Source organism: Micropterus salmoides, unplaced genomic scaffold (assembly GCF_014851395.1).
Source record: "Micropterus salmoides isolate LMB-PRFRI ecotype aquatic unplaced genomic scaffold, ASM1485139v1 Ms_hic_scaffold_13, whole genome shotgun sequence".
Classification (NCBI taxonomy): domain Eukaryota; kingdom Metazoa; phylum Chordata; class Actinopteri; order Centrarchiformes; family Centrarchidae; genus Micropterus; species Micropterus salmoides.
In genome coordinates this window covers 16,118,083-16,139,130 of record NW_024040374.1, presented here as the reverse complement: position 1 = coordinate 16,139,130, position 21,048 = coordinate 16,118,083, and the positions used below count along the sequence as shown (strand labels likewise).

At 39.7% G+C, this 21,048-nt stretch overlaps 4 protein-coding genes across 5 annotated transcripts; 2 read left to right on the top strand and 2 right to left on the bottom strand.

Moving 5' to 3' along the window:
- The first annotated feature begins 1,870 nt into the window (after nt 1-1,870).
- ctbs (chitobiase, di-N-acetyl-) lies at nt 1,871-7,465 on the top strand. Its single transcript, XM_038715775.1, has 7 exons — nt 1,871-2,060; nt 2,774-2,912; nt 3,181-3,389; nt 3,597-3,768; nt 3,885-3,982; nt 4,759-4,920; nt 5,222-7,465. The coding sequence occupies exons 1-7, from the start codon at nt 1,944-1,946 to the stop codon at nt 5,408-5,410; spliced, it is 1,086 nt and encodes a 361-aa protein (XP_038571703.1). The 5' UTR covers nt 1,871-1,943; the 3' UTR covers nt 5,411-7,465.
- spata1 (spermatogenesis associated 1) lies at nt 5,910-11,930 on the bottom strand. The gene is made up of 12 exons (XM_038715780.1): nt 11,572-11,930; nt 11,316-11,422; nt 10,549-10,666; nt 10,288-10,341; nt 9,511-9,910; nt 8,791-8,956; nt 8,583-8,643; nt 8,180-8,297; nt 7,959-8,084; nt 7,672-7,847; nt 7,224-7,322; nt 5,910-6,175 (listed from the first exon to the last, which is right to left on the bottom strand). Exons 1-12 carry the CDS (start codon nt 11,629-11,631, stop codon nt 6,029-6,031), a joined length of 1,632 nt encoding a protein of 543 aa, XP_038571708.1. The 5' UTR covers nt 11,632-11,930; the 3' UTR covers nt 5,910-6,028.
- Nucleotides 11,931-12,389: 459 nt separating this feature from the next.
- LOC119900640 (guanine nucleotide-binding protein G(I)/G(S)/G(O) subunit gamma-5) lies at nt 12,390-15,386 on the top strand. Of its 2 annotated transcripts, none has more exons than XM_038715778.1 (3): nt 12,390-12,580; nt 12,756-12,927; nt 15,081-15,386. In XM_038715778.1, the coding sequence occupies exons 1-2, from the start codon at nt 12,500-12,502 to the stop codon at nt 12,879-12,881; spliced, it is 207 nt and encodes a 68-aa protein (XP_038571706.1). In that variant the 5' UTR covers nt 12,390-12,499; the 3' UTR covers nt 12,882-12,927; nt 15,081-15,386. The 2 variants fall into 2 exon arrangements, with proteins under 2 accessions (XP_038571706.1, XP_038571705.1); XM_038715777.1 differs by having other exon boundaries at nt 12,397-12,580; nt 12,756-12,900.
- rpf1 (ribosome production factor 1 homolog) lies at nt 15,380-20,839 on the bottom strand. The gene is made up of 9 exons (XM_038715776.1): nt 20,501-20,839; nt 18,970-19,026; nt 18,789-18,869; nt 18,410-18,505; nt 17,795-17,948; nt 16,946-17,028; nt 16,646-16,827; nt 16,378-16,504; nt 15,380-16,115 (listed from the first exon to the last, which is right to left on the bottom strand). The coding sequence occupies exons 1-9, from the start codon at nt 20,750-20,752 to the stop codon at nt 16,074-16,076; spliced, it is 1,074 nt and encodes a 357-aa protein (XP_038571704.1). The 5' UTR covers nt 20,753-20,839; the 3' UTR covers nt 15,380-16,073.
- Between the last annotated feature and the right edge of the window lie 209 nt (nt 20,840-21,048).

Sequence of the window (21,048 nt, the reverse complement as noted above, 5' to 3'; positions counted from 1 at the left end):
TAAACAGATGAAATGCAATGCTCTATTATACAATATTACAATATTACACATTTATAATTTACCTATAATGGAGTGGTGATGGCGCAGTGGATAAGACACATGCCTTTGATGTGAGAGACCCAGGTTCATTTCCCCACCATGACACCCACCAATGTGTCCCTGAGCAAGACACTTAACCCATCGTAGCTCCAGATGCGTGCAACCTCTGATATATATAGCAGTTGTAAGTCGCTTTGGATAAAAGTGTCAGCTATATGAATAAATGTAAATGTCTATAAATATTTAACCTATATACATTTTACTACACAACAATATCAAAAAATGGAATTTACATGTCTTAAAATGAGTGGCCAAAATTAAGCTGTTATAGTTTTAAAAGATCCAATGACTTATTAATGATGAATTATTAACAGGAAAAAAGCATTATAGTGCAATAAAATAATTTCAAAAATGATAGTAAAGAATGACTTCAATTGCAAAAACAGCTGAATGTTCCAGTCTTTCAATAAAATGTCATTGTGTCCTGACCTGTAATTTTGTCAACTTGAACTGTTGAATCAATTCAACATATGTTTATTTAACTTTCTTTGTAACAATTTTTCAAAATCTTCTAATAGAAAATAAACTTGTATTAAAATCAAGTCAATCAAATGAAAATTCATCACAACATCACACATTTACATAAACACACATTTTCAAATGATCCTACCAAATGTCCAGCAAAATATGATGAGAAATTAAAATATAGAATAGTTAAATGCAATTGCTCACACTGTGAAATGGTTAGATGGTTAAATTGTTGCTGTTGCTGCTTTTTGAAAGCATTTACTCTTTAATCTATAAATACAAATATTCTGACTGGTTAAAGCATTTAACCAGTAATCTTCTGAATTGTTATCCCCACAGCAGTGTTCTAAGTATTTTCTTACTTTACTGAAAGTATGCATATTTAATAGATCTACGATATAAGTAGAGAAATTGAAAAGCTATAAAACAGATGGAGGATTTAACCTCCATATGAGAGCTTTTTCTATCCCTTCAGTACAGTATGTAAGAAATATGTCTTAAAACATACTGGCCACAGCATGGTCTGGATTGATGAAACATGCTGATGCTTTGGTTAAAATAGTGGAAAGTTGAACATTATATTCAATATGCAGGTGCGTGATTTTATAGAAAGCGAGGTGCCATGTACGTGTAATCAGAGATTTTAAAAACTCTGTGACGAATGACTAAATAACAGTCAGCAGCTATTCAGATTATTTACTGAAGTAAAAGTAGCCTACCAATAACACACTATGAAAACACCCCATTACCAGTTAAAGCCCTGTATTGAAAATGTTACCTAAGTAAAAGTATGCAAGTATTCTCAGGCAAATGTATCAACACTTAAAGAAGTAAATGAGGTAAAATGGCCCCTTTGAGTGTATATAGGATACCTAAAGTTATACTTTATATTCACTAATATATAGTATATCATTATTGATGCATTAATGTTGAAGCAGCATTTTACTCTTGGAGTTGATTGAAGTGGATCTCAGTTTTGGGTATGTAACTACTAACTATAGTTGTCAGACAGTGGTTCTCAAACTTTTTCTGTCACGCCACCCTTCAGAAGTCAAAAATGTTGATGCCCATCCCACCTCAGCAAAAGTGGAATTAATACAGGCTAGTGAAATTAAAATTATTAAGGTTAGCAAAATAGCCTTGTTGGCATCAGAGCACTTTTGTTTGTTTATGTCACCACTTGCATCATATTCATGAAACTTTAGGTCCGCTCAACATCCAGGACCGCCCTAAAATGGCTCTCTGCCACCAACCTGATGAAGTTTGTACCACCTCAGCCTCCGTACACAAGTGACGCGAGAACTTTGATTTGCTGACAGCTCAGAGTCCGACTGGACAGACTTCATTCAGGTTAAACTTCCTCCTATTCCAGAAAAATGTCCTCTTTCTCCCTGTTGTTCTTGTCGTCGATAGCGCTGGTCTGCAGTGCTACAGTCTGTCCGTGCGAGAGACCGGAGCTCTGTCAACAGATCCGTGAGGAGAGAGACTTTGAGGTAGTAAACGTCAAATACGTTACTGTTGTTGTTGAAAACACGACTTAACAACACGGTGGCGTTGAACCTCCACCACCCGCAGCACATGACATCTCCAGCACATTATTGATCGTTTAGTGTTTAAACTGCTCATCCTTTTAGAGCTCCTGCAAATTAATAAATACCGGTAATTATTTTATACAGGCTAAAAAAAAAAGAAAGTATTTCCTCCTTACAATTTACAGTTTGTTGTAAACTAAAGGAAGTTGGGGGGGGGGATTATTTTACAAACATATCACAAACGTCTTACATAATGGCTATGGCTGTAATAAAATACGATGGAAGTCTATAAAATGTAATGCTTTAAACTGGCATCTGCACCTATGAACTGATTGTAGCCTGACATACATAAAGTTATGGATAAATCAAAAAAAAATGTTACTTTAGTTTTTATGGCAGACAAATGAAACATCTGCAGTACACACATTTCATTACACTTTACAAGTTACAGGAAAATGTTTAGTTGTAGCCCCATTGTAAGCAGAGCTCCCAGTGGGGAAAAATATTTTGCAGTCACACAAGTCTAACCTCAGCCCTGCTTTGTTCCTAATCATCTGGAGTTAAGGACACAATTGTTGGGGTAGGATTAAGAGAGGTGCTCAAAGCAAAATGAGTGGGATAGGAGCAGTTCATCTTACAGTCGTGTGTCTGTGCGGTCTCTGTGTTTCTTTCAGGTGTTTGTGTTTGACGTGGGTGGAAAGACATGGAAGTCCTACAACTGGAGCATGGTGACCACTGTGGCAACGTTTGGGAAATATGATGCTGAACTCATGTGTTACGCTCACTCCAAGGGAGCGCGGGTTGTACTTAAAGGTAGAGTAAATGTCTCTCCTCACTGCTGCATGAATTGATGTGGTTCAGTTAGTCCGTTTGTCCTGTCTTTTTTTTTTTACAAAGTTTTACAAAGGTCAAAGGCTAGACTTACAGTACCTACCGTACATGTAGAGGTTCATTTTTGTAACCAATTCCCGGCATATTTTTTCAATTTTGGCCCTACTTCTCGCACCTGCTGTCAACAGTTCGTCGACCCATTGTCCTTGTAATTATGTCCATCTCTATCTTTCCTTGTTGGTGGGGAAAGGTGACGTTCCCCTCTCCCATATTGTGGACCAAGAAAACAGGACGGCTTGGATAACAGAGAAGGTCAACTTGGCCAAGAGTCAATTTATGGATGGGATCAACATCGACATTGAACAAGCAGTGGAGGAGGGCTCGCCAGAATACCATGCTTTGACAGACCTGGTCGCAGAGACCACTGAGGCCTTCCACAGGGAGATCCCAGGTTCCCAGGTGAAGACAATGTTTTGACAATGTTCTCCAATAAAAACATGTAGCTTGGGCTAGCCCCGCCTTTTTCTTTTTCCTGATGAATTCTGGCAAGGCCTCAGTAGGAATTAACTAGGCAAGAAAATGAATGAATGAAGTGCTTTAAGCCTTCCCTAACCCTGCGTGGTCTCAAATTCAACCCACTCATATGTGCCTTATCCTGATCTCTAGGTCTCATTTGACGTTGCCTGGTCACCGAAATGTATCGACAAGCGCTGCTACGATTATGTCACCATTGCTGAATCCTGCGATCTGCTGTTTGTGATGTCCTACGATGAACAGAGCCAAATCGTGGGGGACTGTATTGCAATGGCAAATGCCCCACTCTCTCAAACACTGGATGGTTTGTTGTCCCGTTGTTTAGTAATGAATGAGAGTAAATCAAAACTTGTTCATTTCTTGTTAATTAATAACTTCTCATCACCACCAAATGAAATGCCTGTTGTCTTTCTTTTCAAGCGTACGACCAGTATTTGAATCTGAAGATTGATCCGAAGAAGCTAGTGATGGGGGTGCCATGGTACGGCTATGACTACCCATGCCTAAACCTCTCCCAGGTAAGATATTGTTCATTAAAAAGCTACACAGTTGAAATGGTGGTTGTTGAATGTTTTGAACAAATAAGTCTGGTAATATTCTACATTTTAAGCCATGCTAGCGGCATGTTTCTAGGAATGGTCCTTAAGAAATCGTACTGATTTTGGTGATCCCCTGACTTTTCCTCTAGCGCCACCATGTGCTTGACTTTTGTGGGTTTAAGTGAAACGCTTACTATTGGATGGATTGCTGTGAAATTTGGTGCAGTGATTCATGTCCACCTCAGGATGGGTTAGGCTGACCATGAATGAGTGCCCAGTTAATTCCTTCAGTAGAAATAAAAGGCTTACAACTACAGTGCAGAGATGTTAGAAAGAGACACACTAAACATTGTGTTGGTACTTTTATGGGTTTTGTTGACAATAAGAAACAAAATAACACCAGCCTTCAATGCATTATGTAAATCACTTTCAATTGTCTTACCTTAAATATCAGATAATGATACGGGTCCGCGACCCGACCCCGGATAAGTGGATAAGGATGAATGGATGGATGTATGGATACGATTAAAATATTCACAGTGAAATTATAAAGCTCAAGTTTAAGTATTTAACTCTTATCATTTTCCCTGTGGTTCATGGTCTTTCTTTAAGTATATTTTTTTACCATCCTGGAAAATGTTTTTGAAGGCAAAACATGAAACTGCTCTTCTTTGTTTATACTATTGTTGCAGTTGTTATATAGTGTTTTGTCTGCAAACACAGATACCCCTTAATAATGTCTTCTCTCATACCAGGAGGGAATATGTTCTATAGCCAAAGTTCCTTTCCGTGGAGCCCCGTGCAGCGATGCAGCTGGAAAACAGAAAACATACAAGTGGATCATGAAACAGGTCAACATCTCAATATCCGGCAGGCTCTGGGACAACGAGCAGCAGGCTCCTTACTTCAACTACAAGGTACATTGTCTTTATTTTCTAGTTTAAGTCTTAGTTCTGCTTTAATTTGGAGTTTGAGCTTGACTTGCTTCACCTCTTCCATTCATAATAAATTACGACTCAACGGGCGTTTTAGGCAAGGGCTGTTTATCTATAGTGCACACCCGAGCTACCACAGTGTCACTTCCCAAACAAAACAGAACGGCAATAAAACATTCCCGCCGAATCCCTTCTTGTTGGTTCTAAAAGTCTTCTCACACCATAAGATGGTGCCATCATCACTTCTCACATTATTGTCTTATCTGCATTTTTTCCCCCTCAGGACCAGGGAGGACTGAGTCATCAGGTTTGGTATGACGACCCACAGAGTATTTGTCCCAAGGCAGACTTTGTGAAAGCTAGAAGTTTGAGGGGCATTGGCATGTGGAACGGCAACATCTTGGACTACGGCGATGAACTGGTTGCCAGGCAGGAGACCGCAATGATGTGGAATGCTCTCTTAGGATGCTAGCTGGGACACACTTAACACTGCTGCAGAAATCCAGTCACCTCTGAGCCCACTGTTTGTTGCTAAGTCAATATAACCCTCGTGTTGCTGTTGTCTTTGAATGTAGTTACATCTCAGACATTCCTCTGTGCTAACTGACATAACTGTAATTCTCTGTAAAAGAACCAATCTTTTAAATATGGCACACACACAATCACAGTGTTTTTGATTGACCGATATAGAGCTTACTGAGATCTGTGCACTTTATATTTTTCATAAGTAAAACATTTTCGGATCTGTAAATCATTGAAGTTACATAAACATTTTAGTATTAGCTTTCTTCCTTTAGCAACGAGCTTACAGCACCTGAGAAAAGTACGCTTGAGAAGAGAAGTCAACAGAATTAACACTGTGAATACAAACAGCACATGGAGTAATAATAACATTCGGTAAAGCAACACCACAAATATACAAAACTCAGGTATAAAATAGTAAGCCTTGTAGAAAAGCCAATGGCATAAAATCAAAACATAAAAAAATCAACACTTTAATACGTTTTCAGTTACTCATACATTTAACACAATCCATCTGTCCCAGCACAGTTAAGGCCCGCCAACAGTCTTGTTCACAGTTCTGTGTATGCTAAATTAGATGGCGGTGCTTTGGTCCGTCCCTTGTGGTGTTTCCAAAGCCTAGAGAGGCTGTGAGACCAGGATGAGAGGACTGGCTCTTCTTCTGTGCCAACTCAGCCTTTAGGGCCCTCAGCTCTGTGGCCGCTTGTTTCCTCAACTATGCCATCATTCATGAAAAAAAACATGGGTTGTTAATACAATTTTTTCAATACAAGGCCTTCAAACAAGAACAATGGAACTCATTTAACTTTCAAAGTAAAGATTTGTGCATTATCACAGTGGTGCAGGGTTTCTTTAAATAAAATGTGCATTTGTGTAGACAGTGTTAAGCTCTGCTTATTAGATGAGATTGTGCAGTGTAATTTTGGGCTATATAAAAAAATTCTATTTTGACATGTAAGTAGCAAAATGGATATAGGGCTTAATAATAATCAAATAATTATTTATTTATTGTTCAAATATGCGGATTGCTCTTTAGTCCTCACTAGTGATGATCTGGGCTGGGCAATTAGAAAACATTGATAATTATCGCAATATAATTTTCCTCACTAACAATATAGTATATGTTCAATAAATGTTTGATTCAATTTAAGTCACAAATGAATTTGAACTTAATTTTTCTATTAAGATAGTTATTTTGTTAATTTGTTTTATTTGTTAATTTTACACATGCATATTTGTTGATAAAAGATTTTTATCATAATTGTTTTGAATGTTCTACATCAGATTTGTGAAGTGATCCACTGTTTGGCAACAAGTGTTTGTCATATTCTGACCACAAAGAAAAGTGTAAAACCACAATTATCCATCTGGTTTCTTCAACTTTCACTCAGGAGCAAAAATCAGCTTTTAAACTTTAAAAAAATAATGACTGGACATTTATCGTGATAATTAATATTGAATGATATGAAATTGTTTATCATGATAACATTTTTGGCCATATTGCCCAGCCCTAGTGATGATTTCAAATGTTCTTAAAGCACAGTATGTAATTTGTTTTAAATTAAATAGCACTTTCCAGTGTGTGTGTAAGCACAAATATCAATATTTGTAGGATGTTGAAAAGGGACACAAATGTGTGGTACAAGATTTTTTCCAGATATGTCTCTTGACCAACTAGTTATCAACATCCTTTGTTGTACAACAGCTACTTTTGTTTATATGTTCTAGAAACAGTTGGGAGAGATTCATACCAGATCAGTTACCTTTATCTCTGTAACCAGCTTCATCTTGGCATCCTCTACCTTCCTCTTCAGGTTATCAATCTCATGGCTCTCTGTCATGATCTGAATGATGAGCTCATTCTGAAATTTCATTAAGTCACTTGTCACATGACTTTTATAGCTTGAGAAAAAAAAAAAGGAGGGCACAAGGGAAAGCACAGGTGTTCCACTTCCAGGGCTTTGCTATTGTGCTTCAAAGTAATTAAATAAAATAAAAAACAATATGCTACAGCAATCTTATATTGGCAAGTCAACATATCACTCGGTGTATGCAGATTGTTTTGAAACTATACGAGATTTGAAGTTAATCTACTTAAGACAGTTAATAAATCTTTAGAAATGATTGACCCAAATACAGAATTTGCCTACATTTTAGTATTAGACAAAACGGACAACTCAGCACATAAAATCAAGATAAATTCACTTTTACCTTTATGGACGATCTGCCCTGTCGTCTTGGCTTCCCTCTGTTGTCTCTGGCCTGGAGCTGGTGCAAGAGTTTGTTGTAAAATGTCTCCAACTCTTGTCGTAGGTTTCTCAGGTTTTCCTCCAACGGCGCTGTGGCCTTCTTGGTTTCAAAATATTTCTTCTTCCAGCTATCCCGCGCTTTACGTTGAAGAGGAAGAAAAGCAGCAACAGAATTTACTTCCAACAAATTTGACTTCCATTAAAAAATATAGGAATTAACAACTTTTTCCTCTATTGACAACTGCTCACCTTGGTTCCTGCGATGTCTGTTTTGAGCCAACAAATCTTTCCCCTTTCTTAGCAACTCTTGCCTCATCCACTCCAGCTGCTTTCTCTCCTCCCTCACCAGCTTGATTTCCTCAATCAGTTCCTCTCCTAACACAGAAGAACCATATCAGTTGTGTTATAAAAAAAAGAAAGAAAGAGAATGATAATTAAATCTTGGTATTTGAGCTAAGTGGACGGCTTACTGTTTGTATGAAAGACGAGCGAGGCAGCTGTTTTGTGAGTGACCGTGGCCAAGTCTAGACCTGGAGGTGGAGAGGGACACCGAACAGGCCGGGACAACTCCGCTGGACTTTCTGTCACCTTAAAACAAGCAATAAATACGACAACGTGAGTCTTCATTTGAATGGATTTTCATGGACTTTCTGTGTTACAGTTCTTTTTTCACTTCCTCACATGCAAGCCACTAGACCCACCTGCTGGCAGTGGAATTTGAACTAATCACTGCGCCTAATAAACTGGACACCTGCTTGTTTTAAAAGCCCTGTAAAATCTTTCTCAGGTTTACACTCAAGAACAAAGACTGACAAAGACAGGTTAAGGTTTTGTCAAAAACATGCAGGGAAATTATGTAATACTATACATTACGCCATTTGTTGGTTTAATCCTGATGGACTTCAGTGCATGTGCATCTTTTGATTTCTCGAGCCTGCAAACAGACACACAGTTAGAACAACCAGCAGTAGTAGTATTCAGTGCAGAGTGCAAATGTGGCACTCAGTAATGCTTCAGCTTGGTGTGCTAGTTGCACAGTACCAAAGTCCTTATAGGCTCTATAAAACGTCTCTGACAGTACCCATCTGTGACGGAGAAGCCTGAATCTCTGTCCTCCGGAGATGGGGCCACTGCTGAATCTCTGGCCGCTCTGCTCTGTCTGTGCGTCTTTTTCTTCTTTCTTGAGGTTTCCTCTTTCTCTGGCGACCCCTTCACCTGAGCTGAATCGGCCTCACGCCGTTGTAGAACTGTAGATATATAGCAACTGAATAGCTTAGTACAGTGATGTGAGATCCAGAAGATTAGTTTCAAAAAGGGCTAAAAATGTCAATGGACAAACCTTCAATGCAAAAAGTGACTAGTTAAAATGCCAACGTGTCATTTTCAAAGCTACAATATACTTATTTTTTCGTATTTAGCAAATAAAAACTTTGTTACAGATCATGTTTTTTCTCTGTCTTCCTTATTTGTCTGTTTGCCTGAAATGGGCTTTTCAGTGAAGATGAGGATATTATGTAGCATGAGACATGGCTGATTTGCCCTTTCCATTTTTCCAATTGCCAAAAGGATATTTAGGCAGCAAACATGGGAGAGATGAGTGACAAGATCCGTCAGCAGCACTTTGTTTGAGGTTACAGAAAGCTGCACTTTCATCACATGGGATAACTGCGCAAGAACAGATTTTGGGCAAGATGCCATTTCCACAGTAGGTAGCCCCTTAAATGAAAGTGTTAGGCTGCACATTTGTACAGCTTTCTTTGCATTCATTCTTTGTTGCAGAGCAAATTGTTATATATTGTACCTTTATTCTGTGAAACTGGCTGTTGTGCCCTCGGATCCTGAGGCTGCCGTTGACAACATTCCTGCTCCGCCCACTCTAACCTGTTGGAAGAGAGACCCTCCTCTTCATTTTCTTCTTCTACCTCTGAAGAACTATAGCTCTCCTCCTCCTCCTCCTCCTCCTCCTCCTCCTCCTCCTCCTCTTCCAGGCTGGGGGTGGGAGGTGGCTGATGGGAACACTGGGGGATGAGGGGGAATTTAACAGGCTCCTTTGTTCCTGCTGGCAGGCTGCACGTCTTGGGAGGGTGGTAATAGGTCTGTAGGTCTGGGGAGCTGCTGCTGGTGTCTGGGTTGAGAGACTGGGAGCAAACACTGCTGTCCGTCTCCACAGCGGGCAGCAGGTAAAGCTCTGGCTGTGGGGCCTGCCGACAGGTGACGACAAGACATTAGTGGAGCTTAACTGGTACATAATGAAGTAGATTAAGTAGTATTGACCTCTGAAGAACACCAAATAATGCATAGCGTCAGGACGAGACACTAATTAGACTAGATCAAACAGTTCATCTTCTTTTTTTAAAGGATAAACATGGAAACAACATTTATTTGTAACCCACCTTCTGTGACTGAGAGGACAAGCGCATGTTGGGATATTTTTAAAACATGAAAAGGCAAAATCTCACTAAAAATAAAGAAAATGTTATTTTGTTGGACTTAAGTGAAAGTACGCGAAAGAAAAAAGTCACCAATTTTAAGGGGGAAGAAAACTTAAACACCAATATTGAACATGGATTCTACATACATACGGTGGAGCGAACGTTTTCACTTTCAGATCCCCCTCCTGTTTGCTCTTAACCTGTAATAGGAAAGAATTTGGTTGTTGTAAGAGGTATGGCAGTAAAAACAGTGTGCTCACACAGACACACACAATTTACACCCTTTAGTGCAGCAGCTTGAATAGTGAACTTGTTAATCAAACTGTCAGCATTGTTGCTCTCTACTGTCTGTCCGGTGAAACACAACCAGCTATAGAAATCCACAGTTAACAGCCAGCTGCACTCACCAGTGCCAGACTGCGGCCCACACATTTCAGGAAGGAGAATTTGTCGATGCCCCTCTCTGTGCCAAGAAGAGCTCCCAGCTCGCTCCTCAGAGTTTTCAGGGTGATATCAGGATAAACCCTGGCATCACAGTGATGAAAAAGTAGATTTTCAGAGAACTGAACAACATACGTATGAGGTTGTAATGGATATTTATCACAATACTTTTGCGATTTGACAACACACGAGGAAACCCAGATAAAAACAGTTTCTAGTCTGGGTTTCAGTGGATTTTAGCTACCTGTCACAGTGTGAGTGAGTAAATCAAGGGGGGAAATTTAGTATTTGCGGGAATAAAAAAAATTAAATTTTTAAAGCTTTAAAAGCAAGTATGACACAGGTGGAAAGTAACAAAGAACAAAAGTGCATTTACTCATGTGCTGTACTGTCACTTTAACATACTTACACCTATTGTGAGATTTTATAGTCTAAGAGTTTAATTTTATTACTCCTTTACCTCAATGAATTTATGTTAAATCATAGGAACATTTTTGAATTTGATATACCATTTTTTTCCATAAGAGGAACTGGAATACTTCACACCACTGGATTATCTGATAACAAATATTTCTAATCAATGCAACAATGCTGAGATCTGTATTTTTATATATATATATCTTTACAGCATATGTAGAGCCTTTGCATGTGTGAAACCACACTGCAATGCAAGTAGTAAAAAGTCTTATCCTCTTCTGGGTTTGATTAAATTCAGCATTTCCAGCAGTTTCACCTGATGAAGCCTGCAGATATGAAGCTCTCTATGGCTTCAGCAGGGACTTTGTTGAGCTTCACATTCCACTGGTCTTCTGGCACATACAGTACATGGAGCTCCAAAAACTAAACACACAAAAACATCACATTCAGAGTGCATATTGGAATTTTAAGTCGGTGAGAGTAAATTGGCTATAAGTAACTCCATTTTAGTTCACTCTAAAATATTCAAATTCTTGTGCATAATGACTTATGATGCATTCATTCCCTCATACCTTGCAACTGGCCGGTCTTCTGTCCTCAAGATATCTCACTGACTCACAAGACAGCTCCATTGTCAGTCCAGCTCAGCATAAAGAGCAGCAGCAGAAAAGGAGATGTCCGTTAGGTTTATTCGCAGGAAGCCTTGTTGTGTTTTTTTGTCGCGCTGTGAAGGCGTGGACTGCCAAGGAACACTCAGTGGAGTTTCTTTTATGAGAGTGCCAGCAGTGGTTGCTCTGGTGCTGATGAAGACAACTGCTGCAGAAGGAAGCAGCTTACACGACCTGTAATTTCGTAAAAGGTACATATTATATTGATAACGGTGTTTTATGTCTAGAGCTGTCCGAGATTTTCCTGAATGCCTGGTTATCACGTCACATCAGTGTGACGATGCATTTTCACCACAAGAGGTCGCAATATACATTGATTTGATGCTGCTCTCGCGTGCACTTGACATTGTCGTAATTGTCAAAATATTAAGTTAAGCAAGACATTGTACCCGAAGAAAGACCAGCAATGTTTTTAGTGCCAGATTAAGAGCGACCAAACATCACAACACTCGATGAAAACGCTGAAGTATACGACTAATTTTGGTAAATAAAGGAACCAAAGCGCAAATAATGTGAAAACTATATATTTCGCTTGCATTGCTCTGAATCTTAGAAATAATTCAGTCAGTTTCATAATTAAAATAGGGGCTACTTTCATTAACACGTAGGTTTGTGCTGTCATTTGATGTAATTACCATTTACATTAAATTAAAAATGTAATGCTGAGTTTAAGAACATCCCTTGAAGGCAGCATCGGCGGCCTGTCCTTAAAAGAAAACCGGAAACTCGGTGATGAGGAAGAAGTAAGTTAGCAAGCTAGCTGCCAACAACGATTTCCTTATAGAAATAGTTTTATTTATTCTTAAAACTACAGTCCCTCAAAATCGTAAAAATGTCGGGATCAAGCAACATCGTAGCGATGAAGAAAATCGTCCAACAGTTGCGTCTTGAAGCTGGCATAAACAGAGTTAAGGTAACAGTTGATTTATCGCTGCGTTAATATTTAGGGCGTGTGTTGGTTCACTTATTAGTGTCAGTAGTTGTAAACCCATGAGGTTGCCCAATAGGGATTCGTTTTTTGTTTACGGTAACTTCCAATACTGTTAGTAACATAACAGCAGCTAACTTTGGACTCTTGTTTCCCACAGGTGTCCCAGGCCGCAGCGGACCTGCAGCAGTTCTGCCTCCAGAACGCCCAGCAGGACCCTCTGCTCACCGGCATGTCGTCCAGCAACAATCCGTTCAGACCGCAGAAAGTCTGCTCCTTCCTATAGCAGCGACCCCTCTGCCTCTGTGAGTACCACCTCTCGTCAAGATCAGGCAGGTCATTTGACCCTCAAATTAACAACCCATTATAAGCTTTCTCTATGGAGATAAGCATGTCATTGATACTGGATGTTGGTATTGGAAATAAAAACATGTGCATAGCTACAGAGTTTACAGCCACATAGGGGGGGGACTAAGGCACCCAACAAGATGGATTTCATTTTCACACATTTCAGTTCTGAAGTTGGTTTTATGCTCTGCTCTCAAGCGGCAATGAACTCCATAAAACGACATTAAATTTTAATCTTGTTGGAACTCAGGAATGACGTGTGCAGTTATGCAGTAACTTCTGGGTGTTGACGAATTATTGTGAGCTAGGTTCAGGTATGAAGGAGTTTCAGGGCCTGATGGAAGACTTCATATAGCATGGATTATCAAGGCCAGACGAGCAGATACAGTACCCGCATCAACATTTGAACACATCAAATGCCAACACCAAATCTGAAGGATAGCACTCCCTTTTATGTTTCTGTCTTCACCCTAGTGCCTGTAGGTTTTCCCTCTTGGGTCCTCTTTAACTGGCCTGAACCTAGAACAAATCTATCTGATGTTTAGACACCAATGCTACATCACATTGGAGTCTATTACAATCCATAAATTGTACTCTTGTAATCTGTGGAGCCAGCGAGTTGTTAACATTCTTGTAAGACTCAACACTGCCAGATTCGCAGAGAACACATCTGCTAGCCTGACTCCTGAGCTGCTTTCTCAACCTTATCAGTCTGTCGCCCCCCTAACAAGAACAGTTACATGAGGGAAATGAGTAGAGCTGGAAGGTCAGTGGACACTTTTGAGGTCAGCTAATGATCCGACAACTGTCTCCACCATCTGGAAAACAGCCACCATCATCCCTGTCCCCAAGAAACCCCGCCCCTCTGAACTGAATTATAGACCAGTAGCACTCATCTCCATAATAGCTAAATGTCTTGAGAAACTGGTACTGAACACCATTCTCCAGGCTGTCTGACCACAGCTGGACCCTTACCACTTTGCTTTCAAGGCCAAGAGAGGAACAGAGGATGCTGTAGCATGCCTCCTTCACACTCCACTTCAACATCTGGACTCCCCTGGCCATTATACCAGGATTCTCTTTGTAGATTTTAGCTCTGCCTTCAACACAATTCAGCATCACACCATGATTACTAAACTCCACCACCTCCATGTGCCACCACTCCTCATTCGCTGGATCCATGATTTCCTCAGTGACAGACCACAGGCAGTGAGGGTAGGAAGCACCACATCCACCACCATTACTGTCAACACCGGAGCCCCCCAAGGCTGAGTCCTCAGCCCCCTTTCTCTACACTCTGTACATCAATGACTGCCTCTTTCCCATTACAAAATACTTCAAATACTCTGATGGCACAGCCGTACTCGCCCTCCTCACTAACACAGAATCAGTTCCAGCATATCACCAATCTATGGCCCACTTCACCCAATGGTGTAAAGACAGTCACCCCCTCCTCAACATCACCAAGACAAAGGAACTTATCCTGGACACGTGCTGTAAACTCACTGCCCCATCTCCATAAATGGCCAGCCAGTAGAAATTGTTGACAGCTTCAGGTACCTTGGCATCACTATGGACAATAAACTGAATTTTGATCATCACAGACATCTACACATGCTGTCAACAAAGACTTTTTGTCATACGAAAACTCAGGACTCTGTCAAACCACACCTACTGCTTCTCCTGTAATCATTGAACGGGTTGTACGGTGCTTCACTGTGCTGTCTCAGCAATAGGAATAAGTTTTCTTAAATTCACTAACATTTCCTCCAAAATAATAGGTCTTCAGACAGCTGTTCTACAAAAAGGCATGCTTTGGAAAAAGTTTTGTACCCTTTGGTGTAACAGCATTAAACTCACAGACAAGTTAATGTCACTCCTGTGTTGTGTGTAGATGTGTACATTGTATGTGTACTATATGTAGTTTGTGTGTAGAATTCATATTGAAGGTGCTCATTGTACAGACTGAAAATGAATTTTCTCCACTGAGGACAATGAAGAATGAATCTAATGACTACAGGCTAGACCTGTCTTAACTTTCCCTGTTACATCAATTAAGCCCCCTAAGAATATTCTTTAACACTGGGTAAAATGCTTTTTAGGGTTAGGGTTAAACTAATGCATGTGATTTCTGCAGGGTTTGGACACTTGTGGTGCCTTGTGGACCTGGGCTACAGGACCTGTGCTGTGGACTGGAATCATCTCAGGAGTGTTAGGGAGTTTGGGGACAAGCAACTAACTTAAGTTGTTTTGTTTTTTTTACTTTTACCTTTTTGTAAAATCGTATTCAGAAACATTTGATGGTGCTTAAGTGGCACGATAAATGTCTTAACCTACATACTTTGACGTAACTAACCCATATTAAACACACGTGCCTTTTGAATTGTACTTTTTTTTTGTGCCTGATTTTGTGAATAAATAAATGGTATTCCCACATTTTAAACTTGAAGCCACTTGTTTTATTAAAATTAGTTATACACATTTAGAAATCTGAATGTGTTCAACATGTCATCCATAATTCTTTTGCCTGTCACATAAAAAGCAGCAGCACTGTAGTAGCTTCACAATTTCAAGCACTTACCAATTTCCAGACACTGGCTACTGTTGCACTTACAGACCAAGATGTAACAGGTCTACCTTTTGGATGCACAACAAACTGATCAGAGCAAGTTCAATGACTTTGATTCATTTTGGTCCACATTCATACAGTAATGTGGACATTTCATAGGAGCTGCACATCTACCAATACAACTTTTAAATACACTCGCAGTTCAGAATTCATATGGAGTGCCTGCATGTCTCCCCTCTGTCTCCCAACTAACAGAGGGTAAAAGTCCTTGCTATGAAGTAATAGCTCCTGTCCCACACTTGGTCTCCAGAAAGGATTGCAGAAGCAGCTTTTATAGAAGTCGTTTTCTCGGTGAGTGAATGTACAGCAATGGGGATCTCGTAAAAAATTAAAGTCATCAAATTATGTTGAGGACAAGTGTTTAACTGTTGCCAGGTTGTCCACAGAAAATTAATATCCACTACAAAGTCCATTTGTGCAAAGCCACAAACAGCAGTAATATATTGGATAATAGACGAGGTCCTCTTTGTCCGACCATTTAAGCTGGTTGTTCTTTCGCAATCAAAGTTGGAACTTCCGTCTGCAGGCATCCATCTCATGGCGCTGGAAACACAAAAGTATATTTATTAGCTTTACAAAAAAAGCCTGGGACATTACTACTATTGAGACCAATTTAAAAACTCTGAACTGTTGCTGAAGTGCAATTATTTATGAATAGCTGACAAACCTGCAGCAAAGAGGTCTACATCATGTATGAACTTTTAGCAAACATTAATTCACTGTGCAAGTGGCATGACACAAAACAAAGTGCTGACACTAACTCCGTTAGTTCCACCATTACAGCTCTTTAAGTGCAAAGACTCACCTTCAGGACCCACTCGTACTCCCCAAACTTTGAGTCAAAGGTGCCTTTCTGTAGAGAGCGCAGTTTGAGGGTGAAGCGGGGACCCAGCTCTTGAATACCAACTTTCTTCTCATTCTTGAAGATGTACCTGAAGAGATCCAATAAAATTGTTCATTTGGCCTTATATTAAATTTAAGATAAACTTTCTTGAACAGCACGAGAAAAAGGACGAGTATAATACAGGGCATCATGCCCAGCTCAAGTCAGAATTCACAGTTAAATCCCTCACCTGTGGAATCTGAAAAAGATGAAGTCTCTCTGGTTGTGGAAAGTGGCGACCTGTCGACCCACAAACTGAGGGTCTTGTGGAAAGAGGGCGGCAAGCATCCGGCCGATGCTGTGGCCCAGACGTGTGGTGAAGTTGTTGAGGATCACCTCTGGAGAGTGTTCAGTTGGATCTTTGCCTCTTCTCTGCCGAGAGAAAATAATACAGTTAAGATGGGATCACATTTTTTTACCATTACATTTACCCCATTTAATAAGCAGACAACAGCAACAGGAGAAAATTAGTTTGGATTTATCAACTTGCCTTCATCTCCTTACGTAGTCGAACACTGCTGACCTTGAAGTGTGCAGTCGGCCCGTCAGGTAGATGACAGAGAACCAAACCATCTTGAAGTCACGGTTAAGGTCAGAAAAACTCACAGCTCACCTGGTCAGAGTTTGTAGAGCCGTTCCACATATTTAGTCACTTACAGCAACTTTCACACTTTCATTACTGAGCTTTCCTCTAATAAAAGTTGTCTTTGAAGTCTCATTCATTATCCAAACTACAGCAACGTACTTAATACTGTAGAGCCCAACCAATACATCGGCGTGCTGATATTATTGGCAGATAGGTGCTAATTGCAGATAAATCTATATTTGTGTTTATAACAGCCAAAAAATGACAATTAAAAAAATATTAAAAAATAATAATAATCGAGAAAAAAATCATTCAATTATATTATGAGTGTAGGTGTTTCCACCAGAGGGCACTCTGCAACTCCCCTATTTACAACATGTTTGGAAATCCACCACAAAACACAGCAATCACCTAACATAATCAGCTGTACTTTTGTTATAGTTTTGTTATAGTTTTAGTACCATTTATAATAACTATAACTATATTATGTCACCATATCTTGGTGAGGTATATCAACTACACAACAATTGTTAGGGATAATCTTTGTTTATTTTATGCATTTCTGAAAAAAAGGGGGGAAAAAAAGAGAATATTGGCCGATATATCGGAATTTAAATCCTCAAATATCAAAATCGGTATTGGTCTAACAAAATCACATATCGGGTGGTTTCTAAAATACTGGATAACAGAAAGCAGAACAGAGCATTATTGTATCATTCTCCCCTCTCCTGACACGGCTGCCTTTGAGGATACTGGGCACTTTGCGATCCTCATTGATGACCATGAGGTAGGTGAAGTTCCTGGCGATGCACTGAGGAATGACCCTCTTCAGGGCCAAGCCTCTTCTGTAGTACACGTAGGCATTTGGGATGACTGTGGCCAGCTGCTCACAAAACCTCACCGTCCTCTACAAGACACACATCAGAGAACGATCAATGTGCTGAGAGGACAGTGTTTGAAAACAATGAATGAGAAATTGTTTTCCACGAAGCCCCAGCAGACCACAATTCACCACCTCAGGACAATTCATACAGTGCCTAGAAAATAGTCAATAACACACACTAAATGTCAAACAGCTTCAGTGTTTCATTACCTTCTGCATTATGCTGAGTTCCTACCCTTATACAGGTACACAAAGCGGCCGAAGACAAAAACTAGTAATTATGTCTAAATCCAGAAAGGAGGGGCTGAAATAAAAACACAGTCCCATCCCCAATAGTCTAAGGCAGACTGTTTAATTTTCCTAATCTGAAAAGGTGAAAAGCAATTTCATCAAGGGCCTATTTGCTGGTATCTGATAATCTGATGACAGATTCTGGCAAAAAAAAGTAATAATATCACATATTATGCCAAGTAGCGGCTACTCACCCCTCTTGGTCTGTCTGACGTTGTGATGAGAACTTTGGGGTTCGTCAGCCCATTGAAGTAGGCAGAAAATTCATCAGTTCCCTCGTCAAATGCAATCTGTAGATGGCAGGAGAAAACACACACACACACACACACACACACAAGAATGTAAAGTCATTCTAAATATAATCTGAAATTGTATGGGTGGTGATGGTGCAGTGGATAACACACATGCCTTTGGTGTGAGAGACCCAGGTTCAATTCCCCATTGTGACACATCTAACAATGTGTCCGTGAGCAACCCCTGGTTGCTCCAGAGGCGTGCGACCTCTGACATATATAGCAATTGTAAGTCGCTTTGGATAAAAGTGTCAGTGTCTTAAACAAACTCAGTCCAAACCTCTTCGTCTTCTGGGTCGACTGTTGTCTCATCGTACACCCTCTGGTTTTCTATCGTCTTTGGGACCTCTTTTGGCGGTGCCTACATTAGGGACAGAAAAAAGAAACGTAAGTGCATCCATCACATAACATAATTTAGTCTTTCACTTAAAATGGCTACAAAGAAAACAGGTGGGGCTCACCTTGTCACCCAGAGCTTCTCTTTCTTTTTTCTTCTTTTTCTTCAGCTGCATCTTTTGCTGAAATGTGAAGACAGAAGAAATCTGAAAACTGAAATTGCAGGAAGAGTGTACTTGTTAACTTATATTTACTTTAGTGCCAAAAGCTGAAAAATTGATTAATAAATCACTCTTTTGTCAGAAAATGATCTGGATAAGCGGTGATGTAAAGAGTAAAAGTACACAACTATTTCTGGTTACAGGTTAACAAGTAAGAAAAGGTTTTCTTGTTCTATTTATATTTATATTGAATGCTTTGCATTATTGGCCTGCTGCTCAGACCAAGAAAAGAGGTTTGAGATTTCAGTTTAAACTTTAAACTTAAAAATTTGTTATGTTTTGGCATGTTCTGTAGTAAATGCATAATTAGTGATTCAGTGAAAAGTTTATACACCAAGTTTGCAGTTTATTACTGCACCTAACAGCCCTGTAATCTGTCCTCTCTTCATGAAGGTTACATCTTTCAGAGGCACTGACACAACAAGGGTAAGTACTATTAATTATTTCATTCGATTAATCTTCAAAGTACTTTCTTAAACAATGGATAAGATATTTATTCTATAAAATGTCAAATAGTGAAGAAAGGCCCACCACAGGTTCCCAGAGCTAAAATTGGTGGAAGGCGTACTTACTTAAGTAAACATAGCAATGGTCTCTCTACAAACTATGAAAAGTCCGGCATTACAAATTGGGTAGAGTAGCAGTACTATTAGTGGAGTATTACTGCTAATGCATTACCACAGAGGCAGGATTTTAATGTCACAGCAAATTGAACTGGAACGGATTGTAAATACTTTATACACTGTTGGGTAGTTGTGCTATATATTCTTTGGTTCAAGCTTCTCAAATGTGAGGATTTTCTTAATATCTTTGTAAATTCAATCTGTTTGTGTTTTACATTTTGGGGCTGATAAACCAAACAATTTGAAGATGTCACCTTGGGTTCGGGTACATAGTGACAGGCATTTATTTACTATGTTATGTTATGATGTATTATGGACTATGCAATTATTCACACACAATGAAAATAATCTTTAAGTGAAGCCCTTAAACAATTTCACCGGATTTTATATGCATGTAAAAAGCAGAACCTGCAAAGACACTAACAACTATTGCTTTTACATAAATATTGCAGAGTTAGAAGTACAATATTCCCCTCTGAAATGCAGTGCAGTAGATATATAAAAGTAGTATAATATTACAGTTCAAGTATCTCAAATTTGCACTATAGTACAGTACTTGAGTAAATTATTTAGTTAACTTCCACCACTGACGAGGTAGACAACATTTTACAGCACCCCAAGCGAAGCCTCCCGCGAGTTGAATCAACACCCCTAAAAAACAAATTCAACCAGACCTGAACTTAATAACCTTCCCGACGGCAGCGTGTTAACGTTATAGCCCGTTTAGTTTCAGCTGGGTGTACCTAATAAACTGGCAACTACGTGCAGTGTACTTGCGAATGACAGCTCTACCCGGTGTGTTTACTCTTTACCTTTCTTTTCTCTTGCTTAAATTTCATGAACATGACGTGTCTTCGTTGTTTATTCTTGATTTCGGACACACTGAAGGTGGGGGGAAAGGCAGCTCCTGACTCGCTCTTCTCCATCTTCTGCTCCTCCTCCACCTCCTCCTTCTCAACTTCGCCGCCTTCTCCATTTCCCTCCTGTCTTTTCTTCTTCGGCTTCCTATTCTTCTTTTTCTTACCTTTGTTGCCCTCATTCACGGGAACCTCTGTGAAATCCATCTTATGTCAGCTGTCTGTTTTGGCTGAATTCTGGTTTTCACGTGTGTCTTCTTGTGTTCACGTCCGGAGACAGGAAGTAACCGAGTTGTGGCTGTCGATGAAAATTATGGGGACACCTAGTGGTGAGGGGGAGAAAGAGCGGCGACAAACAGCCGCCCAATTTAATTCCACTTAATGTAACTGCAGCACAGCTTGACTTTAAATAGTGTGACACAGTATGTGAGTATCGTCTTTATATCTAGGCCTCTACCTAGGAGTCTATTTAAACCCTTAAACAAAGCTTGCATTGACATAAT